Source organism: Sitophilus oryzae, unplaced genomic scaffold (genome assembly GCF_002938485.1).
Source record: "Sitophilus oryzae breed Bouriz unplaced genomic scaffold, Soryzae_2.0 scaffold_1113_pilon_pilon, whole genome shotgun sequence".
In the NCBI taxonomy this organism is placed as follows: domain Eukaryota; kingdom Metazoa; phylum Arthropoda; class Insecta; order Coleoptera; family Curculionidae; genus Sitophilus; species Sitophilus oryzae.
The window spans coordinates 442,606-466,507 of record NW_022145742.1 but is presented as its reverse complement, the minus strand read 5'-3'; the positions used below and the strand labels follow the sequence as shown (position 1 = coordinate 466,507).

The 23,902-nt window shown below is 31.7% G+C and overlaps 1 protein-coding gene across 1 annotated transcript in view; it reads left to right on the top strand.

Moving 5' to 3' along the window:
- The window catches only part of LOC115882761 (cytoplasmic polyadenylation element-binding protein 1), a 37,468-nt gene that overhangs the window by 6,320 nt on the left and 7,246 nt on the right, over positions 1 to 23,902 (top strand). Inside the window, exons 4-9 of the mRNA XM_030901004.1 lie at positions 3,808 to 3,956; positions 6,810 to 6,933; positions 15,210 to 15,386; positions 19,666 to 19,762; positions 20,072 to 20,268; positions 23,754 to 23,882. Coding sequence (XP_030756864.1) covers positions 3,808 to 3,956; positions 6,810 to 6,933; positions 15,210 to 15,386; positions 19,666 to 19,762; positions 20,072 to 20,268; positions 23,754 to 23,882 — 873 coding nt within the window. The remainder of the gene's footprint in view (positions 1 to 3,807; positions 3,957 to 6,809; positions 6,934 to 15,209; positions 15,387 to 19,665; positions 19,763 to 20,071; positions 20,269 to 23,753; positions 23,883 to 23,902) is intronic.

Sequence of the window (23,902 nt, the reverse complement as noted above, 5' to 3'; positions counted from 1 at the left end):
TTTTTTAACTGCAACAATAAAAAAGTTATAGGGGTGAGCCACTTTTGAGAAGCACCCGGTATATCCACTGAATATGATTCTAAAAACACCTCACAGCTAAAAAGATAAGAAACATAGATATTGTATCTTAATCTGGATATATCCACACCTACCTATAATATGAGAATTCGTGAAATTGCTTGGCTATTTTTGGCTATTTCCTCTTCAGCTTCCCAGTTCCTAGTGGCTCTTTCCTACTTGTAAATAAATTTACCTAACCACCAAACATCTCTTAACCGGTGTCTTAACGTTTCAGGAGGTAAATCTCCCTCGTCCCTCCATCGTTGGAAGCAAAAAAAATAATAGTGATATGTGTCTGATAATTTTTCAAAAAACCTGGACCTTGATTGTTGTGTATCAGTACTGTTTCTATATCTGTGTAATTTAACTTTAATACATATTTGATGAAAAAAGGGATGATGAAAAAATAATGATTTTAATAACTCCAAAATGTCGTCACCTTTTTTTTTGTTTGTAAAATTCGGACAAATTAAAAGATTACCTGTTTATCTAGTAGAAAGAAATGTTTACTTTTTTATTATTTCAAATCTATTTTTAGAATCCAATTAATATTAAACTGATTTTTTTTGCCTTCAGGTCAGAAAACATGGGAGCTCATTTTATACCAGGTGCATCTCAAAAGTGGCTTACCCGTATTTTTTTTTTTATTTTTTCAGATAAAAAAATGAGATTTATTATGTTGTTATGTATGATATATGACATAAATTAGGATTGATTGACGTATTCAATTGTTTTTGGTCACTTCCTGTTTGACCCGAAATTACTACAACTTTTCGTTCTTAAAAGCACCCTCGTTATATTTCTACTTTATTGGATAGAAAATGACACACTAAATAGTATGACATACCATATGTCAACTTCTTCCCCTAGGAGATGCAAGACCTTGTCGTTGGTTCTCCAACCGTGGAAGGGTGTGTACCTTTGGAGGAAGAACATCTGTTCTCAGAGGAAGATGGGAAATACCCTGTTCCCTCTACAATATAGAGGTATGATGGGTTATAGACTGTGTAATGACTCGCAGTGATTAACCCCCCCCCCCTCTCACTCATTCTACATTCTCCTCTACATATGTCAACTTTTGGCATTTTAGCATTATGGTTTATTTGAAATTGTAACATGCGGTTCATAACGACAAACTGACTCGAAATACCAAGTGTATGGTACCAAATTATTCGTAAAAAGAATGCTTTTTCCAAATATGCTAATGAGCCACCCGTGTTTCATTTGAAAAAATTGAAAATTGATTAAAAAACGATTTGAGCATCTTTTGACCGGCTAGGACAAGATACGAAAAACATTAGACGATGAAATATATTTTTCTAAGGCGTTCCATTTAAAAAAGTAATGCTTTTAAACAGGGTTGGCATGATTTAAATCAAATGATTTAAATCAAGCGATTTTTTTAATTTTAATCGTTTGATTTAAATAAAAAAAATATTTATTGAAACTTTATAATAAAACAAAAAATAACTGTAAAAGTTATAAAAATGTGTCCTAGAAAACTATAAAAAATATTTCTATAACAGATATAACAGAAAATAAATCCAAAAATAATTGTAAACGTTATAAAACTACATAAAAATATCTATTCATCAATTTAATTGTTGGACCGATTTTTGAACTAATTTCGTGTGAATCCATTAGAGCGCCAAACGCAAGGATTTATTTTAAAATTTATGTATAAGTAACAAATTTATGCTGTTCGAATATATATCATTCGCAAAGTCTAGTGCAGAACTGTGGGTTCTTCTAATATAGAGACTATATCCTCATTCCCGAGAATCTATAATCGTTGTCAGAAAATATGTTGTTTTATATTTTTTTTTGAAACCGTTGTATGTTTCCAAATTCCTACCGACATTTTGATCTGCAGTAAGTACTTTACACTTTGACAATACATACTAATTTCATTCTCGACTTAAGAATTTTTCCGAAAAATAGTGTATTGTTTTATTAGGAGTAAAAATTATATTTTTTTTGACAATGCTGTACCTTTGAAAGACCATCGTAAAGCTATTCCGACGTTACAGGGAGGCACAAAAGTACATTTTTACTTCGAATAGAACATACTATTTTTTTTAAACATTACAAATAATTTTTTAATCAATTTCAAACATTGCAAATAATATAAACAGTAATCGGAGCCACAATTTGTGAACACTCTTTGAATTTGATACTTAATATCAGTTTAATAATAAAATATTTTTGTACTTTTGTGTTTAGGCGTAACGGTGCTTTACTTTTATGTCTAGGCGTTAAAATGACAAAAATTAATGTACTTTTGAGACGTTTAAAAAAATCCGACCGATGTGGAAAAATCACACACCCCGTAGAATTGCTAATGTTCTCGGTATCGGGGTATATATTTAGCCATTTAGGATAGGACTTTAATTGGAAGTAAGTCCTAGTCATTTGGAAATCCGATTTAAATATTGTTTTGAATTAAAATCAAAAAAATCAGATTTTTTGATTTTTTTAAAAAAATCATGATTTTTCCAACCCTGCTTTTAAAACACAGCCACTCCAGATTGAAATTTAAAATGACGATTTTTTTTAAAGCAAAAATTTCAAAAGTTTGCATATGATATGTCACTCTATTCAGAGTGGCATTTTTTATCGAATAAAGTAGAAATATACCGAGGGTGCCATTTAAAAATCAAAAGTTGTCATTTCCGGTCAAACAGGAAGTGACCAAAAACAATTGAATACATCAATCTATCCTAATTTATGTCAGATACTGACATACCAAATCTCATTTTTTTATCTGAAAAAATAAAAAAGTTATAGGGGGTGAGCCACTTTCGAGACGATCCCGGTATATACCGAGTGTTTTTCAAAAGTGACTCACCCTTATAACTTTTTTTATTTTTTGGTACCAAAAAAGTCAAAATATCATTCTATTGAGAATGTCATTTTCTATCAAATAAAATAAAAACAATTCCGAAGGTACCATTAAAATTAAAATCAAAAGTTGTAATCATTTTCGGTGAAAAAGGAAGTGACCGAAAATAATTGATTACGTCAATCAATCCTGATTTATGTCATATACTATAACATATCTGAAAGAATAAAAAAGTTATAGGGGGTGAGCCACTTTTGCAAAAAAACACCCGGTAGATGGTATATCTGAATTTTGTACACCTACTATTTTTTAGAACAGATATTTAAATAACTACGATATTCCTATCCTATAATTAGGTATTAAAAATTTAGGTCGTTTCTTAATTTGATGAATTACGATTTTTTTTTTCAAAAATATTTTCTTTACATAGTTTATTTAGACTTAGACTTTGTTTACAATTACAATTCAATTTTTTTATTTCATGATTTTTAAAATTGATATGGTTTATAAAACACGTTATACTTAGTGTATCTAAAAATTGTACATTAGCGAATATTTACATATTTTTTTTTATAGATTCACATAAAATTGCAAAGTAGCTAAAAGTCATAGTTCTTCAAATATTACAATTTTTATACCAAATTTTTTGGAAATTTGATATCCAAGTTATAAAATTGCAAATTATTCATATTTTTTAGTTAGTCCAGTTATTCTTATATGTTTACTTGGCCTTATTCTGATACAAATACAGACATTTAGCGATATATCACATAAATATAAACAGAAACGACTGTTGGCCATTCGCCGATTTCAGTAAATTTTAAAACAAGCATAACAATGCATAAGTCCCCATTAGTTCAAGTCGCTATAGGGCTGTTTAAACGAATTTATGTTTCTTTTTCTAGATCAACTTCGACGATTCGAAATCCCAAGGCGGTTACTACGCTCCTAGCTGCGTCAAAAGTTTGCAGCGAAACTTGTCATTGGGAAGCGCGGGTTCCAGTCCTGCCACCCCGACTTACTTGTCCAGAACATTTAGAAGCACATCCCTAAGGTAAGTAACTTAATAATTTCTCTTGTGTTTTTATAAGAAAACACAAATAAATTAAACATTACATTATCGAACAAATAAATAAACATAGACGTCCTAATATACAGGGTGATTCATGGCCATGGTGCGTTAGACGTTTATGGAGAACCGATGATGGTTTTTGCATAAAGGCACCTGCTCCATCTATATCTGAAATATTTTCCGTGTGACAGTGTTGCCGGTTCATATTAAAAGTGGTAGCATCTTTGTTATTTTAAAACACCGGTGTATTATTACATTCTTCGAAACTACTTTCATATCTGATTTTTCTAATATACTGACCTATCTCTAATAGTATCTGTAATATATGTATATACAGGGTGGTCCGAACTGTATTCGGGAAACTTCGGCAACATATTCTGCCAGATAAAAGTAAGTAAAAAAGTTCGTATAAATCTATGTACTAACATGCTACAGAGCTGAAAATGCTACACTGCTGAGATGCAGGGTGTAGAAATTTCATTTTTATTTCGATCATTTCTAAATAATTTCGAAATTTCGACGTCATTATTTGGATGAAAATTGGTGTCTGGGAGAGTTTTTTGACATGAGAAATTTGATTTTGATGTCAATATGACTTCTACTAGTAGAGGGTGCCACTCATAGTATAAAGAAAACAAGGTATGATCGATAGCGGCTCCAATTTCGTTAAGTTTGCGCATACCACCTGTGACGTCATGCTAAACAAAAAAATATCCATATTTTTCAATTGCCACTAATTAAAAAAAGACCTAAAATAGGGAAGAATTAGGACATAACCCCAAAAGTTATGTCTAATCATGGAGCTTGACATTTGAAAAATTATTTTCACATTTATTATGTCATCTGTTTGCCAATTTGAAATTGGCGCGCGGAGCTTGCCGACCAATGGTGCCGTTTATCACCTGTGACGTAATGACCAACCTGCGCAATATCATACCTTGTATTCTTTGTACCATGGGGTGCCACTTACATATTTTTTAACTGGTTTGAAGAGTAATAACTTTTCGTCCGTACCTGTATAAAATTACTGAGGGTGGCTGCAACGACTTCCCGTAATCCTGCGGTTAAAACAAAACAATTGATTTCTATATATGAAAACCAGCTGTTATGTTTTAACAGCAGGATTACGGGACGTCGTTGCAGCCACCCTGAGTAATAAAAAAATATACATTTACGACGTTTTTTACGTGAAAAAGGCTTTCGAGATATTTGGAATCGAATTTATCAATACCTGTCATCATTGACATAAATTAAACATGTTGACTAAATAGTTATTAGACTGAAATCATAAATTTGAAATGTTTTTGTGCCAAAAGTTCAACAGAAACTGTTTTATCATTATTTTTTGCAGAAAAATTTATGATTAATTTAAAAAAATTATTTCCCAAATTCATTATTTCAGTGAAATAACTGTCTACTCAACGTGATTATTTTTCGTCAATAATGACATGTATTGTCTATTTCCATTCTAAATATCTTAAGAACGGTTGCTCGTAGCGATTTTTACAAAGAGATATTTTTTACGTAAAAAGTCACAGAGATGTATATTTTTTCGCTCTGTAGTTTTATACAGGTAAGGACAAAGCTTCAAAAACTTCAATACAGTTAAAATACATGTAGGTGGCGTCCTCTACTAGTAGGAGTCATATTGACACCAAAATCAAATTTCTCATGTCAAAAAACTGCCAGACACCAATTTTCATCCAAATATTGACGTTACTTCAGAAACGATTTAGAAAAAATCGAAATAAATATGAAATTTCTACACCCTGTATCTCTGAAAGTAAGCATTTTAGGACATACATTTATACGAAATTTTTTACTTATTTTTGTCTGTAGAATATGCTGCCGAAGTTTCCGGAATACAGTTCGGACCACTCTGTATACCGGGTGTCCCAGAAATAAGTGCAAGTATTTTAACTGGTAGTATATTTCGGCCTCAGAAACACGCCTATGAGGTTTTTTTGCGAAAAAAATTGAGAACTTGGAATTTTTTGAAAAAAAATTTGGAAATTTTTTAAGTTAAAAAAATATAATTTCTTGATAATATGGCAACATAGGTAGTAGATTAAATTTACATGAAAGAAAATCCAGAAAATATCCAGTGGTTCTCAAAATTAAATGTAAATTTCAAAGTAAATAACTCGGTTATTTTCGACTTATTTGAAAAATGTTAAAGAGAAAAAATGTTTCTTTTGTTTAGATCTATCGCCCCTTAAAATATTTGCACTTATTTCTGAGATACCCTGTATAATAACTGATTTTTCTCATATACTGATCAATCTCTAATAGTTTTCGAGATAAAAAATAAAACATGTGTAAAATTGACAAAAACATGATCTTCAATAAGCATTGGTTAAATCATAAATTCGGCATATTGAAAGTTGAAATTTGTTTTAGAGAGTAAGGAAAGTCATTATTATCATATTCGATCTGTCTAAATCAGTTGATTGAATAACAGGGAGATCAAAAAAATTATTTATTTCTATTTGTTATAAAATCGTTCAAATCATTATTATTTTAAATGCAAGCCTATGTATAGTATTAAACAATCGAAACAAAAATAAAATTGCTTTTCAACGATATATCATGTTCCTATACTTAAACCTTCTGGTTTCTTCAGTAAAGTCATTTAAAAGATAATAATTCTATTATAGTTGTTTCGTTTAAAGAAAATCGTAACTATGATAAATATACAAACTTGTAAGTAAGCTGGCTGCCAACTTACTTGAATTTCTTTCCAGCTATTAAGTATACTTATATGGCCGTGTCTAATTGTACTTCAAGTACCCTTGTACCTTGTCAACCGGGCTTTAGTATAAACTTTGTTTCTAGCGACTCCTGTGGCAGTAACAGCCCAGCCATTATTGATCAGCACTTCTTGAACAGAAGCAATTCAAATTCGCCAGAATCGGACTACCCAGCCAGTATTAACAGTCCAGAATTAGCAGAACTACTGGTATGTTAAATTTATTATTTACTGACTGATATTATGACTTATGCCATACAAGTCCATGCTTTATTAATGATACCTACTTATTATTATTAACCAGATTTTAATTCGTTTTACTTGTTAGTTATGTGTCTTAAAAAATCAACTACAAACAGCGTATGAATTCATTTCTCTAACCCAGCTGTATACTTTAACTAGTTTTGGTTATATTACATTTTAATTTAATTATTTTAATTCTACTATGTTGCCTAATTAAATAACTAAAGTAGCCTAAAAACGACGCGTTCGGTGCAAAAAATAAAAGTGTTTTGGTGTATTGTGGTGAATTAGTTTTATTTTGCTGTTTTAACACCAAAGGTTCCAACCCCCCAACTGTAAGGTTAACTACGATATTATCTAAATACAGGGTGGTCCGAATTGTATTCCGGAAACTTCGATAGCATATTCTGCAGATATAAATAAGTAAAAAAGTTCATATAAATGTATGTCCTAAAATGCTTAGTTTCGGAGATACAGGGTGCAGAAGTTTCATTTTTATTTCGATTTTTTCAAAATAATTTCTGAAGTAACGTCAATATTTGGATGAAAATTGGTATCTGGGAGTATTGTGACACGAGAAATTTGATTTTGTTGTCAAAATTACTCCTATTTGTAGGGGGCGCCACCTACATGTGTTTTAACTGTTTTGAAGAGTAATAACTTTTCGAAAGTACCTGTATAAAACCACTGACTAAAAAATATACATGTTCATGACTTTTTATGTAAAAAATGTCTCTTGGTAAAAATCGCTACGAGCAACCGTTCTCAAGATATTTAGAATGGAAATAGTCAATACATGTCATTATTGACAAAAAATAAGCACACGTTGAGTATAGTTATTTGACTGAAATACTAAATTTTATTTTTTTTAAATTAAGCATAAGTTTTTCTGCGAAAAAATGATGATTAAACAATTTCTTTTGAACTTTTGACACAAAAAAATTTCAAATTTATGATTTCAGTCTAATTACTATTTAGTCAACATGTTTAATTTATGTCAATGATGACAGGTATTGATAATTTCGATTCCAAATATCTCGAGAACCATTACTCGTAGCGATTTTTACCAAGACACCTTTTTATGTAAAAAAGTCGCAAATGTATATTTTTTTACTCAGTAGTTTTATACAGGTACCGACGAAAAGTTATTACTCTTCAAAACAGTTAAAACACATGTAGGTGGCGCCACCTACAAATGGAAGTCATATTGACATCAAAATCAAATTTCTCATGTCAAAAAACACCCATCCACCAATTTTCATCCAAATATTGACGTTTTTTTAGAGATTATTTGGAAAAAATCGAAATAAAAATGAAACTTCTACACCCTGTATCTCCAAAACTAAGCATTTTAGGACATACATTTATACGAACTTTTTTACTTATTTTTATCTGCAGAATATGCTGCCGAAGTTTCCGGAATACAATTCGGACCACCCTGTATAATATTTTTCCTTACTGTCCTATAAATAATCTTAAAAATATCAAAAATGTATAGAGTGTAATGTAAGTTGCGTATTTAACTTGTTTGTAGAGAAAAAATTCTGTATAGAAAAGAGAATCCTCAACCCAATATACCGTGTGGTGCACCGGAACGCGGGACATAGAAAATCCCATGTAAATTTTGAAAAGGTCAAATATCTCCCCAGATGATTTTATGCAAAAATTGTATTAGACTTTTTTTAAGAGACGTTAAAGTTGTACTTTTGTCTAGAATTTCGTTTCATTTGGAATAGTCATTTAAAAGTTATTTGCAAAAAAACTACCTTCAAATTACTAAAAATTTTATAATATGGTCCAGAGAAAGCTACAATTAAAATACCAGCAAAAATATGATTTTGTCATTGTCAAATTCGATGTCATATTTTTTTTGTGTACAAGAATTTCTGTGGTTTGAAAAAGTGGTTAATTTTTTTTTAATTGGAATGATCATCTACAAAAGAATTAGTTGAACTGAGAATATTATCACAGATTATACAGATTATAATCTTTGTTTTTTCTTTATTGTTTTTCGTGGTTCCAATTTTCGGAATCGGGCACTAGTGAGGTGACTAGTTTGCGCACATAGCACGCCCACTTATGGCCTCTCAAAATGTGCACAGCGCCTGACCGGCACAGTTATTCGAGAGATATCGGAAAACCGAATAGCGTCATCCAGTATTAACGCGTACCTTATCATGGTTACGATATGCGCGAGTCAACGCAACACCCGCTAATAACGTTACCGCCTGAGCTAATTTGCGGATCAATTACATCAAGCGCTCTTTCTAAATAACCTCTGATAACGTTTAAAAATTGCTTAAATGGGCATGTGCGGGTATTTGACAACCGGAGCCGGCCGGCGAGATCTTTTCTTTTAGGTTATGTTTGAATTGTTTTGAATTATTGCTTTAGTTTTATTAGATAATTTTGATATTTAAGTAGCTGAGATTAGTTTTAATTAAATAAATATGGCCCAAAATATGGATTCCACCTCTTCCAATACTAAAGAACCTATAAAGAGTCTTAGGTTTACAGCAGATGACGACTTAGCCCTTCTAAGAGAATTTGTTGCTTGTTGTCCAAAACCCATTGGCAGACGTTGAACAATAAAGCACTGGAAATAAGCACTTTAGCCCTTAAGTTTTAAAATACCTAGTAAACAAAACAATTTCAAAGTTTTATATTCAAAGTTAGGTTAAGTTTAAATAGCGGACGCGACGCGATCAGAATTCTTTCCGATCCGATAACTATAAATGAAGAGAGTTAATACCACCTCACGTAAAGGAAATAACACCTGGCCTTATTAACGTCCATGCACGCTATTCGGTTTAGCGATATCTCTCTATTACGCTGTTTATTGTTATTTTACACGAGTTTACTTTTGCGCACAGGGAATTTGACTCGTTTGCACATCGTCATAAAAAACAATTTTCGTACTACGAATTAGGGACAAGATTTTTATCTGTATAATTATAGGATACCTAATCTGTGATATTATTCGCGGTGTATGAGTTGTTTGCTGTTTATTACTCGAAGGCCTTGATCATACCACATACATCCACAATAATTCAAGGGATAATCGAAATATTTGTAACACACAGTGGCGGACTAGGGGGGGGGCGGAAGGGGCGGTCCGCCCCGGGCCCCGTCTTTTAGGGGGCCTCCGAATCTTAATAAGTCATTTTTTATTCAACATATAAACAGTATAAATGGAAGCAGATATTTACTTAATTATCAATGATCAGGCCCGAGTAATTGTCAATGGCATTTTCTATTTAGGAAATTAAATCAAGGGGTAATTTTCTTTGTTTAAAATATCGAATAATTATTATTTTTTATATATTTTGAGACTGAATTTATTTATTTTAACTTTTAAGTTATTTTTCAATGGTTTCATTATTTATTTTTACTGAATAAACATTTTAAATTACAACCAATGCACACCATAACTCGTATTCTAGCTTAATTACTGATGATGAGCAGAGAAGTCTTTAGTATAACGGGGGCCACGGGCCTGAGACAACGAAGGGGCCCCTCGGATCTTGGAGGACTTACAAAATCGCGATATTTTGTCGCGGCATTTCCCTGGAAGCATTTTTAAGAAAGAAAATTTCCCTGGAAGCATTTGTTAAAAAAATGTGTACAGCCTAAAAGTCAAATTTAGTGATTATCACAGCCCCTGTGACATAAAGAAAAGACATGTGTCTATAGTCTGTCCAACGAGAAGATCCTTGACAGTGATAGATGTGTCTGTCATTTTAATTTCAAAGTAGTTTATTTTATTTTACAAAGAAATAAGTTGGTACAACTGGAACGCATAGCAGGATATATTTAAAATTTGATTGACAAGATGACAAGTGATTACTTCAAAATATTGTGAAAAAAACTGTATAAAACTGAAAAAATGTAATCGAGTTATTTTATTTAATAAAAACGGTATGTGTTAATACAAAACAAACAAGAACAAGACACTACATACCAAAAAAATATAAAAAAAGAACTATTATTTACTTTCAAGCTTTATGAAACTACCCTCATTTATGATTATATTTATCAATATAACTTATGTACAAATACAAATTTGTAATATTCCACAGGAATAAATAAAACAACATAGGTAAATAAAACAAACTATTTTATTAATAATAACACCTGCCAAATTTTATACCTTAAAGGTTGATTCATTAACTTTAATCTTAATTTTTTTAAACCAGTACCTTTTGACATTATTTTTCTGCAGTACTAAAATCCATTATTTACCTATCGTGTGATGTCGATATTTTACAGCTACTCCAGTTTTTAGTATGTGTTTAGTTTGATCCTTTTGCCATATATGAGATGCACTTATCTACGACGAAATGGTATACAAACTTTATCGATGGCAACTTCATTGGTGTATAAGACTTTCTGCCTGGGCAGCGAGTATTAACCATAAACTGTGCTCTGGGTCTACAGTTAATTTTCACTCGATTTTTCCTCCACTTGACTTCAAAAGACACAAAACACACTTAATAATACGAATCAAAATGCATCATCTTCCAAAACGCAGGGTATTTAACATAAGTTGACACAAAATTATAACCTATAATTTGGCAAGACTTTGACAAGCGTCAAAAATGACAAAAATCTAAAGGCGAGTTCATACGCATCGGCGTCCGTTTGTCGTTCATCGTTCAATAAAACTGGTTAAAAACAACAAGACACGACGCATGACGGATTTATATTTAAACCCATCCATAGATAACTTAAAAATTATTAGAAACTTTTTTTAGTAAAATAAATAGATTGGTATGGGACGTCATCTGCTTTTCTTCTGTTATCGTCTGTCGAAATCTTACCTGAGAAAAAAAACAGAGTATATCTATTTCAAAGATTAAATTGTTCAAATGTCATATAATAATGGCGGTAGCTGTCATGGAATTGAGCGATTAAAAAATTATCATAAATTTTTTTTTTCAAATAGAAACCCGCTTTTTTTATTTCACTAGTAAAAAGGTTTTCCAATTCGTTACGTTTTAACTATAGACATATTCCTATACCTAAAATAAATCGTTTTTAAGTTATTTAAGATTTAGTTTGAAAACGTATATTTTTCTTGATTTTATCTCGCTTCCTTTGACATTAAGTGTCAAACAGTCAGAAAATTTATTTCCATCTGTCAGAAAATGAATTATTTGGATTTCCTATATTATAACTACTGCTGCTTAAAAAGTGTATTTATATAAATATATGATAGTGGTAATCTCGACCGTACTTCTAAATTTACTGTGGAACAATATCGGGTAGCGGTCTGTAGATTCAATTTAAACTAATTTGTTTTTAAACTCGATATTTCGTTAATTTTTATTAACTTCTTCAGGAGTAAAACATTTAGTCATTGAATATAATCCTATTATAACATGAACATTTTACAACTTGCACAAGACAAAGCATTTCAATATAAAATATATGTCAACAATTATCAAATCAAGTACGCTGGACAGAAACAGAATCAGTACTATACTGATTCTGTTAAAACGATTTATTTTAGGTACAGGAACATGTATAGTCAAAAAGTAACACATTTTAAAAACGAAAGCATTTTCACGAGTAAAATAAAAAAAGTTGATTTCCATTTGAAAAAAAGAATGATTTATGATAATTTTTTAATCGCTCAATTCCATGACAGCTGCGGCCATTTTATTATATGACATTCGAACAATTTAATTTTTGACATAGATAGCCACATGACTTCTCTTTATGGTACAGTGGCTGTGGCAATCACTAAATTTGACGTTTAGGCTATATACATATTTTTGACAGGCAGTTTTTTTCCTCCAAAAATTATAAACATTTTTTTTTTCTCAAAAACGGTTAACGTTAGGTATAGAGTATTTAATATCAAAATTCATGAAATTTTACAGAGAATTTAAGTATGTAATAAAAAATGGGGACAAAATAAGAAAGTTGCTGTCAACTTCCGGTACTTCCGAAAGTGCCGCCATATTGAAAAGATTTTTAATCGATAGATCTCATTGTGAAACAATGATATGCACAAAATCTCATATCTAGATGTTGTAGTTCTCTAGAAACTTCAAACGCAGGCTCAGCCTGGGACACTCTGTATAAATACTTGAATTTTGTCAGCCATTATACATACGTCATTCAATTTTTATAAAATGTGCATTAGAAGTATATCATTATCTAAAAAGACCGGGGGCCACATTTAGCTTCGCCGCCCCGGGCCCCCGACAGGCTTAGTCCGCCACTGGTAACACAAGGAACTTTATTAAACTAAACCTACTAATTAATAAAATGTTTACATAATTCCCCATTCACAGCCAAACAATACCCTAAATTATTGTGAAATTCGCGCCTCACAATACAAAACTGTTAAGGGGAGAATCTTTAGCATTCAACAGAGGTGTCGTTTTCAGTCCATCTAAAAATTTCTGTATTTAATATGCCTATAAAGACGGTTTTTGAGTGTGCTCCGCAGGAAGAAGTCCGGCGAGAGATCCTGTGGTCTTTTCCTACTATATCCGCGATAAACGTAAGTCAGTGTCTTTCTTTTCTTCAAGGTGAAGAATATTCATTGTTCTTTTCTTCCTGTTCAATTATTTTTGTCTTCACTCTTCCATGTACTTAATACCTTAATGCCTTTAGTTTCAAACCTCCGGTTTATTCTTTAAACTGTTCACTTATTCGGCATAGGCTTTCCGGACACTGAACCGTGAACAAATCTAACACAACTTGAACACTATTTCTAGCAAAATGCCATACAGAAGTTGAGAGATTCATAATTATTTTATACAAAACTAGCGACTTCGTTCGCGTCGAATTAATCATTTGTAATGGTGATGATAAAGCAAAGCAAGAATTTCCATTCACATACAAACTAGATAAAATTTTCTCACATTTATGTCAGCATGAGAAAAAACAATATGGCGATATTATTATACAGGTTGTTAATTTGTTTATTACTCGCGGCAAGAGCTTTATGGTGGAAATATGGCAACCCCGGCCCGCTCGTCGAGAGACGACGCGACGGGCAGCTTAGCTTAGACAGTGTTGCCATTCTGTTCCCCAATAAGTAACCGTCCAGTTAACAATCTGTATAACTTCTGTTTAAAATCTGTTTGCCAAAAATGAGCTTTTTACGTCAAGCAGTTTATGCAGAATCGTGGTTCGTGATTAATCAATTACCCAACTTTTTGGGTCACCCTGTATGATTTTTTAAAAAAATTCAAAATACGTAAAAAACAAAATAAATTATGAGTGTCCAAGTGTTTTCCCGAAAGACTAACTTTTAAATAACAAATACTTAACATTTGAGGGGCGTTTTCACCCTCTTGGAAGTTGAGATTCGAGAAATCCCTGCTTATCGAACCTCTACACCCTACAGTCAATCCGTTTACCAAAAATCAACTTTTTACATCAAGCGCTTTAAGGAGGATCGTGATTATCAATGACCAGATTTTTTGAAACATCCTGTATACATTTTTAAAAAATCTTAAAATATGTAAAAAAACAAAATAAAATATACGTGTTTAAGCATTTTTTCAGAAACTTGACCGTTTTTTAAATAAAGAATATTGTAATATTTGAGAGGTGATTTCACCCCCTTAGAACTAGAATTTCGAAAAATCCCTTCTTATCGAACCTCTACACCCTAGAATCAACTTGTATGCCAAAATTGAGCTTCTTACGTTGAGTGGTTTGAGCAGGATCGTGATTAATCAGTCAGTCAGTCACTTAAGGATTTTATATATTAGTTTGCCTGTTTGGTGGTTAGTACCTGTTTGGTACCTTCAAATTTTCGTAAACAAAATGTGACATCGGATTTGACAATGACACAATCGCATTGGTATTTTAATTGTAGCTTTCTCCGAGCCGTATTATAAATTTTACTAATTTGAAGGTAGATTTTTGCAAATAACTTGACTGTAATAAATGACTATTCCAAATGAAACGAAATTCTAAGTAAAAGTACGACTTTAACGCCTCTTGAAAAAAGTCTAATACAACATTTGCATCAAATCATCTGGGAAGATAATATTTGACATTTTCAAAATTAACGTGGGATTTTCTATGTCTTGCATTCCGATGCACCACACGGTATTATTTGTTCGTCTAGAATAATTCTGAAGAGATTCCACATAATCTTCTTTTCAATACCGCGATAATAAAAAAATCATTTGTGGCAAACTTTATGCATATCAATTAACTTCATTCTAATTAGGTACTTTCTTCTGATCCATTTGTGCTTTTATTAACTGCAGGGTTCGTTGAATATAAACGACACCGCATCCAGGAACCCGCTAAACGGAGCCGCTAACAATTCCCTTGACTGGGACCTCTCTAACATTCAGAATTTGCAAGCTCTCAGATACCTGCAGCAAACCTCTCCCGCCGTTTACAATTCTTTATTTCCATACGGAAATCCTTTCGCGCCCCAGGTAATATACCGTATGACCAAATAATTTTATAATAGGCTTGGTGCATTCTCCGCCTGTGCTGCCACCATCGGAGAATACCATAAACAGCTGACTAAACAAATACACGGGTTTATATAGCGAATACACGAAAAATTTGTTATAATATTATTTGAAAAGTATTAGTAACTGCAATTTGTGAAAATTCTAAAAAGAATTAAAAATTATGTAGTATATAAGTATGCATTAGTCATTTACTGTCCTCCATTCACGCAGTTGTGCAGCTCTGAACTGTTCAAGAACGCGATACTCTCCCTCCATTCAATTGAGTCATAAAGTTCAGAACTGTTCCGCGCCATATGGAGGCACCAGGCTATCGCGCACAGCTCCTTTCAGAACCGTTCTCGAGTAGCCCAATGCGTAAAGCTCTGGAACTTGAAATTCGCGAATGGAGGACAGCAATTATAATAATGTGTTTTATTATACAGGGTATCATAAAATTTCAGCTCAGAAGATATTTAAAAATAAAAAACGAAATGAACCACTCTCGTTCAAATACTCTGTCGACGGACTGTCAGCTCACCGCAACGCAAGCGGAATGTTCAAAGAAAACAAGCCTTAAGTGTAGTTTTAGAACACGTCCATAAAAAAATCAAGCACTAGTCGATTTAAAAGAAGAATACTATTTATATTGATTAAATAATTATATTTTATCCTCGTAGTAGATGCCGATTTAATTTTTTGATTATGTAATTGGCACTTTGTTTGCTCACGTGTTTCGTCGAACTTCCTGAATCCTTTTTTGCTTTTAATCAGATCGGTGTGATAAAGCTGAAAACCTGTAAAATGTTGAGAAATAGTTGTCGTGAGTGTTATTGGACCAAAAACCACGCTTAAATTATGCTCACCTTTTCGTGTTGACATTTTTTCGGCTATTTTATTGTCACTTAAAACCAGAGATATGGAAGTGGGAGAATGAGCTTCGACGAGTGCGCATCCAAATTTTTGTCGACGGCAAGATGGCAGACATCTTCCAGGTCTCGCTGTCACTTCCCCTCTTTAATTGGCATCTGTTTGTTTTGTTTTTTTTTCGTTTGTGTTGTTATCTATTTAAAATTTATTATTATCTCAATTATTCTAAACACTAATTCAAAAAGGCTTGTTGTATATTGTCATAGTCATTCTAAGAAAGCTAATACGCCGGGAAAAATGATTAGTTTTCATGTGTAAGTTTATACAACATAATCGTGTTTTCAGATGATCCAAAACTGTTTATTTTTAGTTTTCCTAAAGGCGATTTGTAAAAATCGTGATTGTAATTGGGAATGGTCAAAATAAGTGTATGATGTGGCCATTTAAGGAGGATGTTTTTATTACGTGTGGAGGAAGAAGATACTTGGAATCAATGTTCGTGCTTCTGTAAAACAGTGCACTCTTATAGTGTCCATGAAAGCACAAGTTCAAGTGTACCAGAAATATGTCAAATAAGATTGGTCCTTACTTGACAAGAAGATTATTTCGAGGAAAAGAAAACAAGATAGGGTATTTTAATCGAACAGCGAAAATTTAACATTTTTATTGTAAAGTTTGTTGTAGGTAGTTGTAGTTTTGTGCTAAATATTTCTAACATTAGCAGCAGCCGTGTTCAGAGTGTCAAGAGGAGGAGAATTCAGTTAATTAGATTTATGCACAGTTACAGGTATGAAGGCTTTTTCAAACATAGTATCGAGTTCTATAGTCAACATTTTTAGTATTCCTACAACTGTAAAAACAAGGAACATTGGACTGAAAAAATGGCAAGATTTATACAGGAAGAAAGGGTATTATGCCAATAAGAAAATTAAATCTGTAGGCAGAAGTTTCTTATTTAAAAACTGTTATGGGGCATATATTAATTTGTATCTGTGCCACAAATCACTGAGAAAAATCATATAATATTCATAATTGTTAACGAGATGATATTTAAAGAGTGTTAAAAATGAGACTATTAGTCATGAAGCTTACAAGGTTACTTTGTTTCAATATTACACTTTTATTCTTGTAAAATCTATGATGAAGTTCAAAAGCATTTTGCAATGGCCTTAAATTGTGAGCCAGGATTTATAGCAAAGGTATTTGATGCAATAAAACTTAATCGGTACCTTCCAGTATGTATTTTAGTAAGGGGATTGTCAATCCCATGTTTTTAAATAGATAAAATACAGGCCAAAGTTGACAATATTACAGTTGAGAAGAAACTATTTTATCTTAAAAAAAATTTCTTAAAATTCTGAGATCATATAATCTAATTTTCTTAATAATAAATTAGGTATATGTATGTTGTACATACAGAATTTTGTTATGGACAAATAAGGATCGACAAGCTTCTTTTGTGCAAAAAATAAATGATTTTTTCTAGTATTACGACAAACCATAATGTGTTTTACAAACTTACCGGTAACAGTTTTTTTTATAATAAAATATTTAGGAATAATTTGGGTTGTTTATCAATATATTAATGACTTGAATTTTGACAAATTGAATTTGTATCAAAATAATTTTACGAAATATAAAATTGATGTTCTATTACAAGATTGAGTTTTTATTGTCGACAAAAACCAGGATAAATACTAATAATAATACCCTTAATAAAATCAATGATGTTTATGTATTATGAAAATATTTGTTACAGGACATGTTATGTAACTGTTTTTGAAACACAATTTGAAGGGACGAATAAAAAAAATAAAACAAAAACATATTTTTTCTAGGTTTATATTAAAAATACAAGGTAGGTAATAATCAAAAATAATTATGAACCAAATGTTTTTTATGAATATACAACTTGAACAAAAAGTTGTTTAGAACAATTTTTACCAAATTTGCAAAAATTTTAAATTGAAACGCGTAATTCAGTGCAAGTAAACATGAAATATTGTAAATACTTATTTAATATCATTTCGAGTGTTTAACGCCGAAAAGGTCATCTGTCCGTAGCGTCTTTTGTCAGAATATTCGTATATTTAGTGTATTATATACCAATATTGTACGCAGTTTTGAAACTGATAATTAAATAAATCATATTAACGTTAACTAACCATAATAAATGATAGAATTTCAGTAAATTTAAATTGCCCCCCGTATGGTTGAGAACAGCAAATTGATATTTGATTACTTATAGATTACCACCTATATACAAAATGACACGAAGACCTGGAATATGGCGCCCAACTTGATTAGACCTTCTGCGCATGTTGAAGCTCATTCTCTATCCCTTCTATTTCTCTGCTTAAAACTGGCAAAACATAACGCGTCGCCCATTTGGGTTCTTTTTTACTTAATTTTTAGTAACCAAAACAGCTTTACATCAGACAAACTTCATATCTGAGAATATAGTTTATAGTTTCAATAACCTTCGCTAGTAAAAACTAAAATACTTAAATATAGGTATAACAAAACCACGATTTTAATATTATTTCAATACGATCAACACGAACGGACTGCATGAAATATAGAGCTGAAAAGTTCTGATTTCTGCCGTACCGAGCGCTGCTGTCGAAATTTTAAAAATCAACTGAAATGCACCAAGCCTATAGAGTTACAAAATGTGAAACAGTGGTATAAGTTATATACAGACAAAATGTAAAACAGTTGCTTCAGGGCACTATAGTTATTATCCTTGTTTATATATTTTTATAGGCTTGGTACATTTTAGTTAAGTTCAAAAAAAATTGACCGCGCTCTATACGGCAGAGATCAGAAGTTTTTTCAAGCAGTTCGACGAAACAAGTGAGTAAACAAAGTGCCCATTACATAATTAAAAAAATTAAATAGATGGGGGTAAAATATATTTGCAATATTAATGGTAAACTCTTTTTTTTAATTAATTAGTGCTTAATTTTTTTATGAATATCTTCGAAAATTATAATTATGTACCTTCAAAATAGCCCAATTATGTCCTCAGTAGCAAAATCGGTGCGTAAAACTATGCTCGCTACCGTAGTTGAACTCATCTAAAAAGTTTTATCAGCTTCAATAATAAATTATAATATTAGACCTTATATAGTTAGACCTACTGAAGATATCAAAATATTTACTTTTGTATTTTTTTTTAGAATTTTCGCAAATTATACTTAACACTTTTAGAATAATTATATAAACTTTTTTTCGTATACTCGCTATTTAAACCCGTGTATTTGTATATTCCGATTGTTTATGATATTCTACTATGGTGGCAGCACCGGCAGAGAATGCACCAAGTTTATACATGGCTAATATGTAATATATTACGTAAATTATTTTTATTTCTTTTCATTTTTTTTAGATAGTAAATAAGTGGTCTAATAATACTTCAGTTCTCAACTCAGTACCAGAAGCCTTCTACTTAGACAGAGCTGTTCGCTTTCATCGTTTCGCCGCATGTAAGTAATAGTGATTAATATATCAAAGCAGAAATATTTTATACCAAAAAAAAATATTTTTCTCACTTACCAACATATACAGCGTGGTCCACTTTTTAGTAGCAGTTTTTACTTTATCAGTCAATTTTAAAACATATCAATAATAGAAATAAGTCGATGTGATTTTGAGCCTCTATACAATCAAATACCTTTATAGGAAGATATCACATCAAAAAAATGTATATGAAAAAAAAACGTTAGTTTCAACAAGCAATCACATACTGAATTTTAATTCTGAAAAATAATATTTTGGATTTAATTATTTTTCAGCTGTTTACGATGCAGTGTGCACCTGGAGTGGCGTACTGCCTCTGCGAAACGAAAAACCAACTGGGTACTCCAGCAAGGTGTTCTTGGGTGGTGTACCTTGGGACATATCAGAGCAGTGTTTGATTCAGGCATTTAGACAATTCGGACCTATTAAAGTGGAGTGGCCAAGAAAGGGACGACTTTCATCACAACCCAAAGTAATTTTACACTTAACGGGAACCCTACACTCATCGATTTGATCTGCATGCCAAATCGCACAATTCAGATCTGAATACCAAATCGATAGCTATCTTTTCACACTACACGTTCAGAATCTGAACGTGTAGTGTGAGAAGATGAACATGAACTTCAGATTTTATAATAGATAATTTTGACAGTCTATAGTCTACTACAGTTCCTATCAAATCTGTGGTCTGTGCATTTAGAAATATTCAGCATATTGAAAGATCGCCAGATCTCATCCCTTTTGAGACTTTGTCTCACTACACGTTGAGACTGTACAGTTCAAATCTCTCAGATATCGTTTCGTGTGGGGCCCTTTTTACATCATAAAATTCTTTTTTTTTTTAATTTATTTTAAAAAACTGTTTCTTAACTTCTCTAAATTCTGGTTAAAATAATCTGCTAATTTAAAGAGTCTTTGTTTTCATCACTTTCTTGTACCAATTTGTTTTTTACACAAATTTCAAGGAACGACCGAGAAATTGAAAATTAGCAAAAGTTATCCACGGTCGGCAAGCTCTGACTTTGGGTGTTGATTTTTGCGTGTGCGAAGAGTACAGAATATAGTCGTGTTCAGTTTTATTTATAAGATGTACTGAACAAAGAGAGAAGTATAAATTAAGTGGTTTTATAATAAGCACTTCACATATTTCTCTTGAAGAATTACAAGATCGCCATAGCGATTAACTCCTAGACATGGAAATACCGATCTAAAACTCTTCATTGCTGAAAGAGTATATGTTTTACTAATTTTGAGAGTTAGCACACAACAGAAAATGTAAAATTTTTGCTTTTACTCCCATTTTTTCATTTTCAAAATAAAATATTGGATCTAATTTTTCCAGTCCAGCAGGCAGTGACGATTTTCGGTACTTATTTTCCCAGTCAACAATGACCGATAGAATTATTCGGTATGTTATTCTAAGCAAATTTCATATACAGAGTGTTTCAAAAAACATGTGTCATCTCTCGTGGGGAGATACCTCACGGAAAAATAAGACTTATTTTTAATATCAACATAGGTCCGATTCTGCTTTGTTTTGTAGCTACAGGGTGTTAAAATCTTAATAATCTTTCAAATTATTATAACTTTCTTCCAAGCGCTTTTTGCGATTTGACTGAAATTTTTGGGGGCAAAAGTTTAAGTTAAGTTACTATAAGATTGTTACATATTTTAATGCTAAAAAAGTGTGAATAAATTCATCAGGGACGTGCAAATGGGTTATCACTGGAATATTTTTCAAAAAAAAAAGCATGTGCGCCACTGACTTTTTTCTTTTGATGTCAAAATTGTGTTGGCCGTTTAATGCTAATTAAAAGTTTGCTCTTGATATTTTGTCCAATTCGGCCTCCTTGATGAGATACATGCAATTTTATTAATCACAATTAATAAAATTAAAATAAAAATACAATTAATTAATTATATATTTTACCTAATTTATTAGTAAATATTATTACTATTAGTTATTATTACTTTTAATCAGCAATATACAGCAATTTCGAATAAAAAAATAATGGTATTTAAGATAATTACAAAAAACTCATTTTAAAAAATTTTAGCAACCTGTAACTCTAAAACTATGCATTTCCATACCCATGTTTATAGGAACTTTTTTTTCATATTTTTTGATGAGGAATCAATAAGTACTTATTTAAAACTTTCGCAAGTTAATATTATTAAAAATTTTTAAAGGTTGTGATTAGACTTAGAACAAAACAAATTAATAAAATTGCGTCTATCTCACCAAGGAGGCCGAAACCGTCAAAATATCAAGAGACAACTTTTAATAGGCATTAAACTGCTTACACTATTTTGCTAACAATAAAAAAAAGTCAGTGGCGTACATGCCATTTTTAGAAAAATATCCCAGTGATAACCCATATGCACGTCCCTGGTGAATATGTCGACACTTTTTTAGCCTTAAAATATGGGGCATTTATAGTTACTTTTACCATCAAAATTTCATTCGTAACGCGTTTGGTTAGTACTTGGAGGAAAATTATAATAAATCAAAAAAATATTAAGACTTTAACACCCTGTAGCTACGAAGCAAAGCAGAATCGGACCTATGTTGATATGAAAAATAAATCTTATTTTTACGTGAGGAATCTCCCCACGAGATATGGCACATGTTTTTTGAAACACCCTGTATATGTAGGGGGGTCTGGTAGGCTGAGGCAAAAAAATGCATTAGAAAGTATAAATATTTTAAACTTTTTTTTCCAGCGGTAAAAATACCTCTATTAGTGAGAGATGTTATTGCAGTTAAGAAAAAAATAGTCTGGCTAATCTATGAGAATGGGTAACATGTTTGGTAGGTGAAAAATTGGATAAAAATTATTGAAACCATTGCCCTTATTCTCGCAGTCCTAAAAAAATTGACAGATGATACTTTATATTATAATTACAGCTGCAAATATAGTCTGGCTAATGTAGAACATCCCGAAAGTCTTGCCAGACTCGTCCTACGCCCGTCAGGCGCGCAAAATTCGGCATGTTTAATTATACAGTGCCACTTCCTCTCCTCATTCAATTACCTGACTTGTGATGGCACGTGGCGCGTTCTCACGACTTGTACTTGGCAAACATTTGTAATTGATATACAGAGTATACATGATGCGTCGGGCATCTATACAGAATTTCTAAGTTATTTATTATAGGAACTAAGCCACATTATCGCCAGACCCTGTATGCCAATAAAAAATACTTGCCAAGTACACGAGTCGTGAGAATGCGCCGGCCGTGAGTCTGGCGGCGTTTTCGTGATTGTAAATGACAGCCGGACGTGTATTTTCTATGAAACTATATTATTATTTATCATGTGAAAAATTATCAAATCCGGAAAAATAAAGGCAAAAATTTTGTAATTTTTGCTCTTATTCGCCATTTTGACTCACTTGCCAATTTTGCAAATCAGCCAGACTTGTTTTTTTTAGTTTATGATAGTATGGAATGATACGTTAAATTTCAAGCATGAAAATAAGGGTATTAATTTTTGCATCCGCAAATTTTCAGCCAGACTGACTTTCCTCCATATGGGATATGGTAGACTGTTATTTCCATTAATAAAATGATTCGCTTTAATAAAAAAAATGTCAACTATTTATGACTAGGAAAAATAAGTGGACTTTTTTATTTTTATCTAGTGAATCCATCCGAAAATTTTAACCAGACTCAAATTGTCATTTAATGTCACTATCCCAACATACTTGTATATGCCTAACCCACTGGGAAAATAAGTACAAAAATATCACTGCCTCCTGGACTGTAATGATTATGGTTGTAAATAAAATAGTAAATAGTATACAAACTTCAGAGGAAAGGTGTCATTACTGTCTCTAAATGTATTTAATTTCTCGACAGTAATTAAACACTGCCCACTCGATTTGTAGTAATAAATCATAATATTCGTTAATAAACTATTTTTAACTTGTTTTGAAATTTATTGGAATCTTTTAGGGGTATGTTTACATAATATTCGAATCAGACAAATGTGTTAAAGCTTTATTGCAAGCTTGTACCAACCATTATGGAAATAATGGTAATCTGTATTACAAGATTGGTTCCAAAAGGATGAAATCCAAAGATGTAAGTATGAATTAGTCATA